Raw genomic sequence first — 16,284 nt, 5'->3', positions numbered from 1 at the left:
CATGTGAAGAGATGAAGTATGGGTCAAAAGTGTGTTATTTTCTAAACACTTTTCTTTCCTATACTACTAGAAAATGGGAGGCTCGTGGCTTCTCAAGTAATGGTGTGTGGTGTGAGAGCCTCCCCTCTAGAAAGTGGTTGTATTAAAGTGTGGAAGGCTTGTGACCTTCCTGGCAATAATTGGCGTGCGAGAGTCCCTCACTTGAGAGTTATCATATAAAAGAAAACGAGATTCGAGATCATAATTGGAGATAACATAAGGCTTATAAGCCTTATTGAAGAGTTGTATCAGTCTAAAATTGTATTAAAGAGTAGGAGATCGAAGATTAATCATTAGATATAGCATGAGGCCCAAAACTTCATTAGAAAGTGGAAGATCTAAGATCAATTTCTAGACATTGCATGTGGCCTAGGTACCCCACTAAATAGTCATGTTAATCTGAGATTGCATTAGAGAGTGGAAGATTTGAGATCAATTTCTAGACATTGCATGTGGCCTATGTACCCCACTAAATAGTTATGTTAGTCTAAGACTATACTAGAAAGTGAGAAATTTAAGATTAAACTCTAGAGATTATGTGAGGCTGAAGAGCCAAATGAAAATTTATATCAATTCGAGATTATACTAGAGAGTGTTAGATCTCAAATTAATTCTTGAAAATTGCATAAGGCCTGAGAGCCCCACCAGAAAGTTTTCTCAATCCAAGACTACACTAAAGAGTAGTAAATAAAAGGTACATATCATAAATACAATATTTTTATTTTAAAAATGAACTTATACTTCTATCAAGGATAATGCATCATGAGGTCATCTAAGTACTAAGTGTAAGAGAGAGATTTTTTCCTTCTATATCGTAGAGGTTGTAGGTATTTGTCTTGATCATCCTAATAACTTTGAATGAGTTATCTTGTTTTAACTCAAAGGTGTACCAAACCTTTAGGATACACCAAATGCTCATGGTTTAGTCCTTTCTAGTTCTTCCTCGAGCTTTCATTCCTACCATAATAATGATTTTGATTGAAAGATTCTTCATGTTGGTTGTCCTTATAAAACATGAAGGCTCATCCTATAACATACATGCTTTTTTTACCCGTATATAATTTTTCATAACTTATTTTATTTTAATAAGTTTTTGTCTAGTAAGATGTAAATCTTTCTCTACTGGGCACACTCTCTTACCATATTTATTAAGACCTATAAGGTCAATGGCTCAAACAACTCTTTCACCTTAAACATCTCCTCATTAAATATCTTTAAGTATACTTGCATATATTTATTCTCTAACCATGAACACTAAATAACTCTGTGGAACCTTTTTTTAACGAGTATATTGGAGTTAAAACATGATATTAGCTTGGTACGGAGGTTACTGAACATTTCAATGATGTTTGGCTCTAAATTATTATACTAAATACATACAGGCCCTCTAAAGGTTGTATTATAAATTGATAGTTTTTTTTTTATTAATTCCTACACATAACACCAATTAATGATATTCTAAAAACAAAGGTGCTTAAAAATAAGGTTTGTATGGTTAGGTGATAGGTTAATCACTTAGTTCTTGTAATATGATCCATTTTTCTTAACCAACATGGGTGGTAGCTTGATATCAAAAGCCATGATGGGTGGTAGCTTGGTATAAGAAGGCAAGGTATATGATAGCTTAATGTGGAGAGTCAAATACTTGTAAGGTCCCTTTTGGTATATGTAGAGACTTTCAAATGCTTAGTGAGTATTTTTATAAATAGAAAATGTAATGATATTTTAGAAAAAGAGAGATTTTGAAAATATATAGAGAATGAAAATATTATGGACCCTTTATCTTGTTGATTTATAGGATATTTATAGCTCATAAATCTTATCATTTTGTTTCAGATGAGGGGTTAAAGTGTAATTTTTCTATAATACATTAATGAAAGATAAATATCTATTATATATACATTAATTAGGAATAAATATATCTTACATAAATATTAATAAGATTAAGAGATGGTAAGTCGTAAGGGATATTTTTTATACATGTCTAGAGAGAGTAAAATTCAAATATATTGGTTTAGTAAAAAATCTAAAGACTCATATGAAGCCCCCAAAAAATTAATGAAGGAGCTACAAAGGAACCCAAAATAATCAAGTTTAGAATGTTGGGCTTAAACATGCGTCTTGAACTCATTAGAGGCCAAAACATATTGTTTAAGCTCATGGGTGTTTTGCCTAAACACGCCTTCGCTGAGCCTGTACATATGGGCTTAACATTCAATGTGGCTTATGCCAATAGGCTCAGCCTAGGGGTTGAACCAAGGGTAATAGAGGCTGGGCCTATGGGTAATTGGAAGCAAGCATGTTGTCTGGGCCTGTAGTTTTTTAGGTCCTTAAAGGATTTATAGGACTGTAAATTTTGGACTTGGGTTTAGCATAAATTTGTTTTAAAAACTATTAATAAATCTTGATCCATCATTAATCCAAGATCGTAATCAAACTAAATCTAACAATTAAGTCATAAAAAACATTAATTAATTATGATATGTTAAAAAATGATCTAAAAATATTTATTATAAGTTAATCTAGATATAATGTATTTGCATAAAATATATGGTCATTTTTACTATTTTAATTTGAATATAAGTATCAAATCCTCAATTAGAATACAAACAATTTCCCAAAAAAGATTTAATCAGGTTTTTTTTGTAAATAAATATTGGTTTCCATCCAATTGATATGATCTAAAAATAATAACTTAATTAAAAAGTAATTATATTTATTTTAAAATTAAAAAAAATTCTCTATATCATTTGTCTATATTAAATCTAATTGTTATTCAATTTGTAAGAGTTAGTGGTTGATACTATACAAATGTGGATTTTATGTATTTTAATTTTTGAGTTAATATGAATTAGATGAGAATTTTAATTTACTTTAGAATGTGAATAAATCCTTAATTTTATTTATTTCAATAAAATTTATTGAGACATTATTTATACTTATTAATGCAAATAAATTATTGAAATAAAATTTTTTAAGTGGTAAAGATTTGTCATAGCTAAATAGAAATTTATTCCAATAACTTAACATATAATTTTATAGATCAATAAGATATGATTAGGCTAAAAAAAAAGTTTCATCACATTAAACCAACAAGATAATTAAAAAATATTATAATTTTTTATTTAGCCGTTAGCTCTTCTTCCATGAAATTTTTAAAGTCTAATGCATCAAAAACCTTTTCAATGATTGTTTTCTATATGGATTTTTTAAAATTAGGCTTGAGAAATCTTATTTTGTTAATTTTTCTGGATTTATTATTTTAGTTTTCTTAATATTTTAGGATTATAAATATTATTACGTAGTCCATGTCATTTTCTAACATATAAAAAAGCATTGTAGACTTTTTCAAAAGGCATGTACTATTATATTTTATTTTGAGAATAATAAATTGCAAATTAAGAGCCCGTTTTACGAACAAGTCAGTCTATCTATCTTCTTTTTTTGGCGATTATTTTATTGTTTTTGTACTTCCGCGGCAGCGGAACTTATCCAACTAATTTTTGTATTTGGAATTTTCAATCCAATGTGCAGAGTGGACAAAAGTACAAAAACCCTCGATATTAAGAGCAACCAGCAAAGCAGGTTTACATGTCCATATTATTGCAAGAGGTCAAGTTCCATTGATGGAGCCTAACTTATCTTAAGGTACAGATCATCCATCAAGATCACTTTAATACTATTAAAAACTATTCTGTGGGTAACCCTAGGGGATGGATCGGATACTTTTGGCTTGGAAAATCTTTTTAGAAACTGTTTAGTCCATCATTTTTTTATTTTACGAAAATGACTTGAACGTTATTCGACGAAATGCATGTTATAAAAAGAACTTCGAAGTTAATTAAAGTGTACAATCCAAGCTGCCTTTGTCGTTGCCTTCTAATTATTGTGGCAGAGAAAGATATTGCGTGATTGATTTTCCATCTCTTATCTCCTGGCCCCTTCACGTAATCAGGTTGTTTTTTCAGGTCATGATTGACGACCAAACTAGACAACACCAAAATGTAGCGTACGTGGTGATTATCTGAAGTTCATTGAACATAAAAGAAGAGCCTGATCAGTGCGTAAATGCAATCTGCAAGTAGCCATGGGCCATCCAAGAACTGTAGAGAGATAGGTTTATACTTCAGTTAATGCTTCAGCGCTCACGCGGGGAGAGGAAAGAGAGAGAAGGGGAGAGGTTGCAAGTTATATCAGCCCGCTAGGAAACGAAGATTCACAGAAGAAACCCACTAACTGGATTTTGCTCCAGAACCAGATTATCTGAATCTGCTGCTAAAAAGTTTTTTTTTATTAGAAGATGTTTGCTGCAGTAAAAAAATCTGACTGAAAAGGCTGACGATTTGCCGATTGGCGAGACATGCTGCTTGCTTCCAGCCTATTTTATCCATAATTTGGCACGGACATGTTGCCGTTAGGATAGCTATCTTCAATAAAATATTTGATGCCATTTGACTCAGAATTTAGAATGTTGAGTTGCTGGGTCAATTGAACTTTTAGAGCGGAAACACCCGTGTGCCACCAACCATTTATAAATATTTACAATTTCTTTGGAATCGATTCTATAGTTTTCGGTGCAGTTAATAAAATAATTGGATTTTCATACTTGGAGTAGATAGAATACAATTTATTATATTACCGTTATCACTTTCATTTTATCATTCAAGGAAAAATCTCTAAAAAAAAGAAGGGTAAATGAATGTTTTGGAAAATCTAGTTTTGAATATTAATTTTTTCTTTTTAGTGTAGTAAACCCGAGGAGTTGATCTCATTTTAGAGGTTAGAGGAGTGTTTATTTATGTATTTTTAAGTAAAAATAGATTAAAATTTAAGTTTTTAAATTCAAAAAAATCCTCATCTGATTTCCAGTCGCCTCCCCAATGATTGAAAACTAACCAAAAGATGTTGCATCGTTTGCTTTTTAGTTCTTCAAGAAAAATCATATGATTTAATTCTTTTATTTGTGAGGTCATTTCAATTCACATACCCTCCCTCCATGTTTTCATTTTCTTAGCGTTTGTTTTACCTTTTTACTATTTCTCTCTGTTTTTTGTTTCTCCGCTTTGTTTTTTCTTGAACAATCCCGCTCTGTCATCCCCCATGTCCCCTTCGTTTGATCATATATTTCTTTACATATCAGTACATCCATCATTTTCTCTTCTCGATTTAACATCGGCAGTTCCTTGTCCAGTGCAATTACAGGTTAAAAATTAAATAATTATTTCTCAGAGTGTGTTGATGGTAATTTGCCGAATGATGGGTGGATATTTGTCTTTAAAGAAACCAATATTTACTTTATTTAATTGTGGATGAAGCAGGAGGGCACTATCACCATGCCGTTCATCTAAACCCGCTCCGAGTTGCGTAAATAAATCATATATATATATATATATATATATATTGAATAGTAGACAACTATTTGACTATACATAAATATATTAGAATGCTAGAAAGAATAGAAAGCCTGTGCTGTCAAAAGTCGAATCGGACCCAATCCAAGGTGGGCTGGGATGAAGAAGGTGAGAAACCCGACCTGACCCAATGGAAAATGGCATGGAGCTTTTTATTTTATTTTATTTTGTTACTAATTTCTTTTTCTCTGATGAAGTGTGGAATGTAGAGGCCGGGCTCGTGCTGTTTGCCCTTTAGCCTTGCTTCAAGTGGTGGGCTATTCTATTAATTGGGAGAACTGTAAAGCCGTGTAACTTGTGGGAGCCGCCCCCATTTTCCGTACAGTTTGCTTATTATAACGATATTATTGTAGTAGTCTAGAAAAATTATTTTTAATTATTATTTATTTTATTAAAATCTGTATTTGATTAAAATTATGATTGAAGTTATTTTTCAGTAAAATATATATATCCAAAATATTTAGTTAAAATTTACGTTGATAATAAAATAATAAAAAAAACATTTATTAATTTCTCATTTTGCAATTACATTAATATGTATTTCATTATTATTGATATACTGCGAAAACAACCATTCGAATTACAATATTAATTTTATTATCATCTTATTGCAATCCCATCAATTCTATCATGAATATAATTCATACGCAATCGTAGCTTCTCCCATTAATAACCTTTCTTTCCATAATCCTAGCCTTGCATGGATCCATGAGATCACTGGTTGGCAGGTTGATAATCTTCTGGGGTTGGCTCCTAAAACAATGTGTAATTACCTGATATTCCCCTTTTACAGTAACTGTATTAGCCATACAGTTGTAAAATCATCATCCAGCTTAATTCCTACTAGGGAGCTCTAATAGAAGTTTACTTGCAACCTCGATGCTAGCTCAAACCATCTCAAAATCCTCTCTATCACCATAATCATTGCCCTTCAAATAACAGTTCTTCTGCTGCTATATCAAATAGAGAGGGTGGACATCTTGATGTAATCCATGCTCAACTCCAAATTCGTGACTTGGAGAGCCATTAATGGAAATGGAAAGATATAAGAGATCACTGTTTATTTTATTTTATTTTGCCAAAACCCCATGCATGTCATTATTTTTTCTAAGTATTTCTACATGACAGAATCAAAAGCCTCAACTTTCATAATGTACCGGTCACTACCACTTCTCTTTACCCCCATGAACCCCTTCATTCGCCGTCATAAAACCATCTTCTTACTTCATTCAAATTTCAAACATCATGTTCTAGCCAATTAGATTCATCTGAAGAAAGAAACTTGTAACTCCTATATAACCCTCTCAGCATAAGCTTTGGTGAAGAGTCCTGAGAAAAAGGAAACAGCAGCAACTTTAATATCATGTGGAGAAAAGTGATTGATTCCATCATATGATTAATCCTTGTAATGGTATTTCGACCTTTCCTAATGCTTGCTGCAAGATGCAAAAATCTAGTGTTTCTATATTTTACTTTGAACCAGTTCTGTCTAGACTTTTGTCTCCATATTGCTTCCACACATTTATTCACCTCTCCATAGTGATCCCCAAGCTATCACTCATTTTTAGAAAATTAATCGAGAATTACAAAAATCGAACACCGATGCATCATATGGCTAGGCATCTCCCTGTTGTAGTTAATTTTAATGAAGGGCAGAAATGATCATTTTCTTCTCACGGTTCCATGATTGGCACAACTTGGTTGAAATCCTTTTACTGAATGGTGACGCTGCTATTACTGTGACGAGAAATAGAGATGGTGGTTTCGGCTGATCACACAACTGTTGTTTCTGAGATTTGATTGATTAGAGAAATGGCGTCCACAGCAAGGAAGCAAGAGACGAGTTCGAAATGCTTCTCTAATGGGACTGACTCCACTTTATTATCAGAGAATTGAAGCGAAAGGGTGAACGAATGACGGAAAAGTTGGAAGAGAGATCCAATCACAATCAAGGAAACCAACCACTTATTGCTATAAATATTACTAACCTCTGTATGCTTCTAGTAGTCCAATTTATTTATTTATGGGCTTGACATACGCTAGTCAATGGTTGTCTCAGCTGTCGTCACTCACTCTTACTCGCTTATCTTCTTCATCTTCTTACTCTTTCAGCCTCTTCAACAGAAACTACACACAAAGGAAAGTCATCACTAACTTCTCTCCTAAAAGACAGCTACAGCGGCCTGCTTTCAAGACCATGGCTTCTTCAACACAAGTAGCTGATGCAACAGCCAAACAAGACAAAATCACTGCCCCTTACGGCTCATGGAAGTCCCCAATCACCGCAGACGTCGTCTCTGGCGCTTCCAAACGACTCGGCGGAATCGCCGTTGACGACCACGGTCACCTCTTCTGGGTCGAATCCCGCCCCTCTGAATCTGGGTACACTCGTAACCCTTACACAAAATCTACTTAACTGTTTTCAGTTCTCTCGTCTCGTGACTTGATTTTGGATTGTATTATGGCAATTTGATCAGGCGAGTGGTTCTTGTGAGAGAAGCCGACAAACCGGGAGAAGAACCCACCGATATTACACCGAAAGAATTTGCGGTGAGAACAACGGCTCAAGAGTATGGTGGTGGCGCATTCACGATATCAGGAGATACTGTCATTTACTCTAATTACAAGGATCAACGGCTTTACAAGCAGTCTATCAAATCCAAAGGTCGAATGAGCTATTACTTACTCATCAACTGCTACTTTTCACTTTTTTTTTTTATTTCAATTTGTTGATAGTCCATGCAGTAGATTCTTCTCCTGTGCCGCTTACACCGGACTATGGTGGTCCCGTGGTTTCTTATGCTGACGGGGTCTTTGATTTGCGCTTCAATCGTTTTGTTACTGTGATGGAAGGTAGATAGATCCTCATGAACTCTGTTTATTTAGGGTTTCGATTAGAAAGAATTTTTTTGATGAATTTATGATTTTTTTGATAGATCGTCGCGTAAGTAGTACAAATTCAACCACAAGAATTGTTGCTGTAGGCCTTAGTGACAAGAGTATCCAAGGTATAAACTTGTTGGAATAAGATTTATGGACTTCGAGTAAAAATTTTCTGTTTTTTTTAACTTGGTTTTTCAGAATTATCCAAATGCCTTTGTTCTCGAAATATTAGTTGTTTTACTATTTGATTCCTGGCCGTATGTTGAGGAAATTACCTTTTTTTGGATATTTTGACTTCAGAGGCAAAAGTATTAGTAAGTGGCAATGATTTCTATGCATTCCCACGCATAGACCCCAAAGGCGAACGGATAGCGTGGATAGAATGGGGCCACCCTAATATGCCATGGGATAAAACAGAGCTCTGGGTCGGCTATATTTCTGAAAATGGGTAAGCATAATTTGTCAATGATTGCATTTCAATAACTTCCTTTAGCAGTAGTTGTTGAATTTGGTTTACTTGCTGCTGATATACGATATTCAGAACCATTCTGCTTTCTTTTCAATAAATTCTTTGCTATCAACACTTCAACTTGTTCGAACATCAACAATTTATCATAAGTTGCCATTCTCAAATCAGTACCATGTGACTCATCATCACCTTGCTTTTGTTATATGCTGTTTGGTGCATGAATATGGTTTTCTTTGCTATAAAAACAACCTGCTTAACTTTAGGATTTTAAATTTGTGTCAAAACAAACTTTTCAGGTCACCATTCTCTAGGACAGACAATCACTTGATACTACATTCTGCGCTGAATTCAGTTCTCAGTTATCATAATGCAGATAAATAAATACACAGGACCACTTGATGCCGCTTATTCCTCTTAATTTTCTTGTGCAGAGATGTTCATAATCGCATTTGTGTTGCTGGTTGTGATCCTAACCTTGTGGAGTCTCCAACTGAGCCCAAGTGGTCCTCCAAAGGTACTATATCTTGTCGGTTTTATCATGGAACTTCACATATATGATGTAACTCGGCTGGGGAGCAAATCCTCCGGGATAAATTTGCTGAAGGGGGAAGCTTCTGTCTGCAACATTTACTTAAAAGAAAAAACATGTGGTATGTTTGTTCTGAGAAAAGTGATTAGGTCAACAAAGTTTATGTTCTGAAAGTGGCCTCTGGATTGGTTACCTGCACATCAATGCTCAAATTATATTCCCGAGACTTAGTCGTGAAACCTAGTTTGGATTTGAGCCGTGTGCTTGATTCCCTTGGAAGCTACTGCCATTGCATTACATATTTAACATTTCAGCCATGCATGTATGATGTTCAGCTGTTTTGTCCTGTCAGAATTTTTGTAGCTTCGAGTTACTGCATATATTGATATTTTCATTTGCATTGCTACAGGTGAACTATTTTTCATCACTGATAGAAAAAGTGGATTTTGGAATCTATATAAATGGGTAAGTTCTATAATTGGGCATTAGTTTGATGCTATGGTACACCCTTTTCTCTATGTAATCTTCTTTATGTGAAAACAAAATTTTAATTGATTATGCTTCTTAAAGAGAGAAAATTCACATGCAGGACAAAGGATTCATGCATGCTTTGACCACGTTTTCAATCCTACTCATTTTCATGAGATACATGCAGGACAAAGGATTCATGCATGCTTCGACCAATTTTCAATCTTATTCATTTTAATGAGATTAAAAATAAAACAATCATAAGCAGGATTATGGAAGCATTGCATTCTATGTTGAAGTGCTTGGACCCTGTGCTTCTTGTGCATTACAACCATTTCTTGGACTTAACTATCTGCTGAACTGATTATCCTTTCTCTTTGGACGACAGATTGAATCTGTCAATGAGGTGCAAGCAATTTATTCCCTGGATGCTGAGTTCTCGAAGCCATTGTGGGTTTTTGGCATCAATTCCTATGAGCTTATTCAGAACAATGAAGGAAAGAACTTAATTGCTTGCTCTTACCGGTAAACCTTAAAAAGTCAATAGCTTTGCGTTCTTTGCTTTATGCATCTGCTTTGGTTTTTTTCTTATTGAAAAACCTTGTTTCTTTGGAATTTTTTTGTGAACTTCCACTTGCAAACCAAACTTCATTGTGATCAAACTATTGGAATGTTTGGTTTCAGGCAGAATGGAAGATCATTTCTTGGTATTCTGGATGATGTTCAAAGCTCATTATCTCTACTTGATATTCCTTTCACAGACATCGATCATATTGTACGTCCTCAAATCTTATTCTCTCCAATCTGTAGTTTGAATGAAAAGCCTTTAGCTCAGACATTAAAGATGATCTATCTAAGCTGTGCATCTTTGCCCATGCAGACTTCATGGAACCGTTGCTTATATGTTGAGGGAGCATCTGCAGTTCATCCATCATCGGTGGCTAAGGTGCTACAGGATGTTCTACTCTGAACCTCTTTCCTTATTCACCAGGAGCTGGTGATTTTAGTTTTACAATATCGTATTCATCAATATCAGCTATCCTCTCTGTCTTTTCAGGTGAACTTAGATGATGTTGGATCCAAAGTTGTTGATTTCAAGATTATTTGGTCATCTTCACCTGATAGTTTGAAGTACAAGTCATATTTCAGCTTGCCTGAGTTAATTGAATTCCCAACAGAAGTTCCTGGTCAAAATGCCTATGCATATTTTTATCCACCTTCAAATCCCATTTACCAAGCTAGTCAGGAAGAAAAGCCTCCATTATTGTTGAAAAGCCATGGTGCGTGCCCTTGGTTGTATGTTAATGTTCAATGTTATCAATTGATGAAAAATGAAGGAAAAGATTTCTGAAGTGACCACCGTGATGTGATTTTGAGTATTTTTATTCGACAGTTATGGAATTGAGTTCAAGATATCTCGTCATGATAAAAATGCCATATTTCTTTGCATTGCATTTTTGAAAAACAATACAAAGTAATCTTGATTGGACTAGTATTTAAAAGTTTGAGTTAAAGAGATTTTTTTATAATAGATTCAAGCATTTATAATAAATGTCAAGCATAAAGTGTAAAGCCATATTAATAAAATGGTAGTACTTTTCAATAAAATGATTCAGAGAAACTTATCGTGGTTGGAAAAAGTGCCTGATTGCTGAACTTGTTTGACGGTACATATTTTAATTTATGTTTTCTTTTGATTAAATTGGTTTTTTTTAATATTTTTAAAAATGTTATTGACCCATGGCATCTGAAATTTTTCAGGAGGGCCTACAAGCGAGACACGTGGAATCTTAAACTTGAGCATCCAGTACTGGACCAGTCGTGGTTGGGCATTTGTGGATGTGAACTACGGTGGAAGCACTGGTTTGTCCTTATCCTTCATTTCTATTCCATCTTAATCATAATTGGCATAACTAGAAAGAACTGTCCTTGTTTTCTGATTCAAAGTGGAGGTTGTGCTTGACCCCTAGATTTTTTAAATTTGGTGTTGTTTCACAAGTTACCTGGGTGCCATTGCACTTCTCTCCTTTGATAATTATCTTATGGAAAAAAGTATGGAATCTGGGCTTGTTTTGCAGTTGTGCTTATTTGTTGGATAAAAATGTTTATATGTGGTGATATCTTTATACTAAACATTTTATGGGCATAAATTTTGAAGGTTATGGTAGAGAATATAGAGAACGCTTATTGGATAAATGGGGAATTGTGGATGTCAATGACTGTTGCAGTTGTGCTAAATTTTTGGTAATGCTTATACTTCTGTAATTGCTTTCCATGTTCTAATGGACACACATGCTATAATAATATTTTCAAAGTTATGCTGACGTGCATATTTTTTCATCTAGGTGGACAATGGAAAGGTAGACAGGGAACGACTATGTATAACTGGAGGTTCTGCTGGTGGCTATACAACCTTGGCTGCTCTTGCTTTTAAAGAAACATTTAAAGCTGGAGCTTCCTTATATGGTGTGAGTGCTTCATCCTAAATTTAGTTCCAATTTAGTTTCCCAATTGACTTAGTATATGGTCAATGATATTGTGAGAAGAATTTGGTTGTTGACTTGATTGTTTTATGTTCTTATTTGAATTCACAAGATGGTAAAGCCCTTTAAAATGGATCTGGAAATAATCCATGGATTCATTTTTCTCCAGATATTACAGTTTTTATAGTATTCCACTGCATTTTCTGTAAAACACTGCTTTATTCTGTTCTCACAATGCACCTTCTAAACAATGCCCTCAAAATGAATTTGTTTGTCCATCAATTTTTATGTCAAGAAGCAGGGTGCCTTTTGCTGCATGGCCAAGTCTTGTTGAACGTGAGTTTCATTTTTCAGTCCTCATTAACAACTTAGAACCCTGGCCATCATGTTAGGTAAGTCTTATTGAAAATTGATAGTGGGCTTCTAATTTGAAAATTTCAGCACCTTGCTGAAGTGGCTCCATATGGCGATGAATTTGAGGAAGATTTAGTGCATTTGTATACCTGAACTGGGTTGCATGGACTGAATCTTGATTTTAAATGTACAATGGCTCCCTTTGAGGGTGCTTATATTAAAATCTGAGCCACGAAAATAACTGCAGAAGATTTCTGCAATCTCATTGTGTGGCTATTTAAAGATACATTTGAAGTTCTCTGGCCTTGCGTGTCTGCTGAATTTTTCATTTTTTTCTGTTTTTCTCCTATTGCTGCTCTTCCCCATGACCATAAATTACATTTTAATTTCTAGGGTTTTCATATGATTTAAATTGATAGATCAATTATACTGTATACTAATTAAAGGAATTGCAAAGAATGCAAGACCTAACAAGGAGTTTCATAATGAACAGGTGGCTGACTTGAGCATGCTGAGAGCAGAAACTCACAAATTTGAGTCTCATTACATTGATAATCTTGTTGGTAAATTGCACAAACATATCTCATTTATACAGTATTTTTTAATGCTCCTTTTCTTTGATCTAGTGGTGTGGCAATCCTTTTCTGATTGCAGGTACTGAAGAGGATTACTTTGAGAGGTCTCCTATCAATTTTGTTGATAGGTTTTCTTGCCCCATCATTCTATTCCAAGGATTGGAAGACAAGGTACAGATACCACATTTTTCTGTGTTCTTTGGGTTATAATAATGATAATCAAGGGTATCAATAAGCTTCAGGCCAGGAACCAGAGACATGTTGCTAAAATGCTGGGAATGAGGGTGAATGACCGCATACATCATGCTATCTTGCTATTATAGACTGATTGTTTGTTAATGGTGTTGCTTCTAAAACTTACAACTGAAAAACTTTTTGGTAGTATCAATTTTACATGGCAGAGCTAATCTTTAGTGACAAATTTTGGGGTTTAAATAAAGTGTGACGTGTAGTTTTCTTATTTGATTAAATTGTATTTCCTTCCATCTTGGTTCAAGGTCAGCTGTAACCCTAAGTTAGATTGCTGTCCATGGCAACTTACACATCGTGTGGTTAAGTTGAATGATCATCTTGAAAGAGCCGTGGTGCAGAAATTTGAACTTTTGCATCTTCAATCTATTTGCTGCCCTAACAATGATGTCCCCATTCTACTAGCATCCTGTAATTTCCTTTATCGGCTTCTTAATATGGCAACTATTATTTTCTGTTGGGAACTTTGCCAGTGCTAATAGATAGATGAATCATCAGAATAACAGAGGATATCTATATGAAGGTACTGGTGTGTTGCATTAAAAAATACACGTTATGTATCATTGGTTGCAAAATGTAAAATATGTGATGCTAAAATAAACAGAAAGGGGTCCATGTAGCTGCTGTGCCTCTGGCCTTCTTAATCAATGGGGCAGCAGGGTGGCATCTACTAGGAAAGATATTACTGTAAATCTGAATGCTAGGAAACAGCGAAGCTTTCAGCGTATCAATGACAACTGAGTTCAGATATCTCTGCATGGTGTAGGTTGTGCCCCCTGATCAGGCTCGTAAAATCTACCTGGCATTGAAGAAAAAAGGTTTGCCAGTAGCTCTTGTGGAGTATGAAGGAGAGCAGCATGGTTTCCGGAAGGTATATTCTAATGTTACAGTTCATTTAGCTACAACATTTGTAATGGATATGGATGATACATCAGGTTCGATCTCTGATTATATGCAGGCCGAGAACATTAAGTTTACACTGGAACAACAGATGCTGTTTTTTGCCCGTTTGGTTGGACGCTTTACTGTGGCAGATGAGATCGATCCAATTAGGATTGATAACCTTGACTGAACATATGGTATGGTAGCGTGAGTGCAATCATCGGCTTAGTTGGTAAAAACCATTTGATGCCATCTGATCAAAGCAATCGATTTTCTGAATTTCAGGAACTTTGTGGACTCTTGTCAGTGGACAACACTAAAATGAGCTTGAAGGTTGGAAGCCCATGGAATATGACGAGCATAAGGAGTACCTTCCTCCACTTTGGTACTGAAATGGGAACATGAAAAAATGACTTCTTATTTGCTCTTTCCCGTTTACTCCTCCATATATCAGGCTCCGGATGACAATTAGGAGGACATTATAATTTACCGTCAGTTGTATTTCATATATATCAGAACATGCGCCTGTAAACTCTTCGATTTCATGTGATGTCTCTCTGCTTCAGTTCTCTGAAGACGATAGAAAGACTCGTTACGAACGATTTCTGTTTAGAACCTTTACAAATGGGGGTACGTGGTTGTCTAAATGTGAACTTGCATGCTGTGGTCGTTTAGGATGCAAGTTGGGGATCATGAAGGTTCTCTGTATCTGCACCTGTTGAACGTGTAATAACATAGCTCGCATAGTTGAGTGATTGTGGATTAAAATGCTTGCATCCCACCAAATTCAGGATAAATCTGATCATCTTGAGTTGAAATATATTGTTATTGATGGTTAGTTGGCTAGATATTAGGAGTTGCATAACTGCTTTTACACTTCTGTTGGTGCTATTCATTGGTGGAAAACAGTGCTCCTTAGGTTGCATTGCCTGCGATCGTAGGGAGGGATCATCAAGGATAATAAAATCAATTGTGACTATGAAGTGTAGAAGTTGAAAATGTCAGTTTGTGTACCTTTGCTGGGTTATTTGTTTTTCTTCGCCGATAATGAAATTAATAGCAATTCAAAAGTGTCCATGCATAATAATTCCAAAACTTGTGGGTCGAATGCCCTGTTGTAGCATTTTGATAGCTTACTGAATGGAAATGGCATGGCATGGCATATCAGAGGAGGTTGCTAAAACATCATGTTATAATCAACAATCATGTTTTCCAATTAGCTTGCCTGCATCAGAGCTCACTGCCTCCCCTCCGATCCATCTTCAATGTCCCTGATATTCTTGATATAATTGAGTTGATCCATCTTCAATGCCTCTGATATTCTCGATATAATTGAGTTGCTAGATTGAATTTACATTGAGTTTCAACGTGTTTTGTATTAAAATTTGATTTTTTTAATTTGATTTTTTAAAATTATTTTGATGTGTTGGTATTAAAAATAATTTTTAAAAAAATATTTTGATATATTTTCTAACCAAATTTCTTTTAAAAATAACTATATCTATACTTTTAAATACCGATGAAAAGTAGGAAAACAACAGCAACTTCAACACAAGGATCCTTTGATTGGTTAGACGACGTGGAGGTAAAACATTTTCGTTCCTTCACGCTTGATCTGGGGCATTGTGGATTTTACTTGCATGCATAGTTGCCCCGCCAAAATCACGCTATTGGTTTTATTTTATGAAATTACTTGCATTAATTTGATGAACTGATCATGTCTTAGAAGTGAAAATTGTGAGGAAACGTGTGGAATAACAAGGTGGCAAAAATTCTTATCCAATCGGCACTCACAAAAACGAGACATGAGCTTTTGATCGTGTACGCTGTAGTTCCAATATTTGAAATCATGCTTTTATTACAATTGTAAAGAATCGAAAGAAAAACAAAGAATTGATATGGCACTAGGTTATCAATGAGAGACCGATCAGAATTCAGCAGG

The 16,284-nt window shown here is 34.8% G+C and overlaps 2 protein-coding genes across 7 annotated transcripts in view; one reads left to right on the top strand and one right to left on the bottom strand.

Moving 5' to 3' along the window:
- The first annotated feature begins 7,197 nt into the window (after nucleotides 1–7,197).
- Nucleotides 7,198–15,156, top strand: LOC105120651 (uncharacterized). Of its 6 annotated transcripts, none has more exons than XM_011018937.1 (20): nucleotides 7,198–7,402; nucleotides 7,563–7,832; nucleotides 7,928–8,115; nucleotides 8,187–8,303; nucleotides 8,387–8,458; nucleotides 8,634–8,781; nucleotides 9,234–9,316; nucleotides 9,741–9,796; nucleotides 10,188–10,324; nucleotides 10,484–10,574; nucleotides 10,680–10,745; nucleotides 10,857–11,079; nucleotides 11,561–11,662; nucleotides 11,958–12,043; nucleotides 12,145–12,267; nucleotides 13,130–13,199; nucleotides 13,291–13,382; nucleotides 14,227–14,331; nucleotides 14,419–14,539; nucleotides 14,628–15,147. In XM_011018937.1, the coding sequence occupies exons 2-19, from the start codon at nucleotides 7,648–7,650 to the stop codon at nucleotides 14,530–14,532; spliced, it is 2,058 nt and encodes a 685-aa protein (XP_011017239.1). In that variant the 5' UTR covers nucleotides 7,198–7,402; nucleotides 7,563–7,647; the 3' UTR covers nucleotides 14,533–14,539; nucleotides 14,628–15,147. The 6 variants fall into 6 exon arrangements, with proteins under 6 accessions (XP_011017239.1, XP_011017238.1, XP_011017237.1 ...); XM_011018936.1 differs by having other exon boundaries at nucleotides 7,198–7,442; XM_011018935.1 differs by lacking the exon at nucleotides 7,198–7,402 and having other exon boundaries at nucleotides 7,454–7,832; nucleotides 8,199–8,303.
- Nucleotides 15,157–16,153: 997 nt separating this feature from the next.
- LOC105120650 (uncharacterized) overlaps nucleotides 16,154–16,284 on the bottom strand; it is a 1,478-nt gene continuing 1,347 nt past the window's right edge. Inside the window, exon 2 of the mRNA XM_011018930.1 lies at nucleotides 16,154–16,284. The gene's annotated coding sequence lies outside the window, so the exon portion shown is untranslated.

This window comes from Populus euphratica, unplaced genomic scaffold (genome assembly GCF_000495115.2).
Source record: "Populus euphratica unplaced genomic scaffold, PopEup_1.0 scaffold6.1, whole genome shotgun sequence".
Lineage (NCBI taxonomy): Eukaryota > Viridiplantae > Streptophyta > Magnoliopsida > Malpighiales > Salicaceae > Populus > Populus euphratica.
The sequence above is the reverse complement of the archived record's forward strand: the minus strand, read 5'-3'. Positions and strand labels throughout refer to the sequence as shown.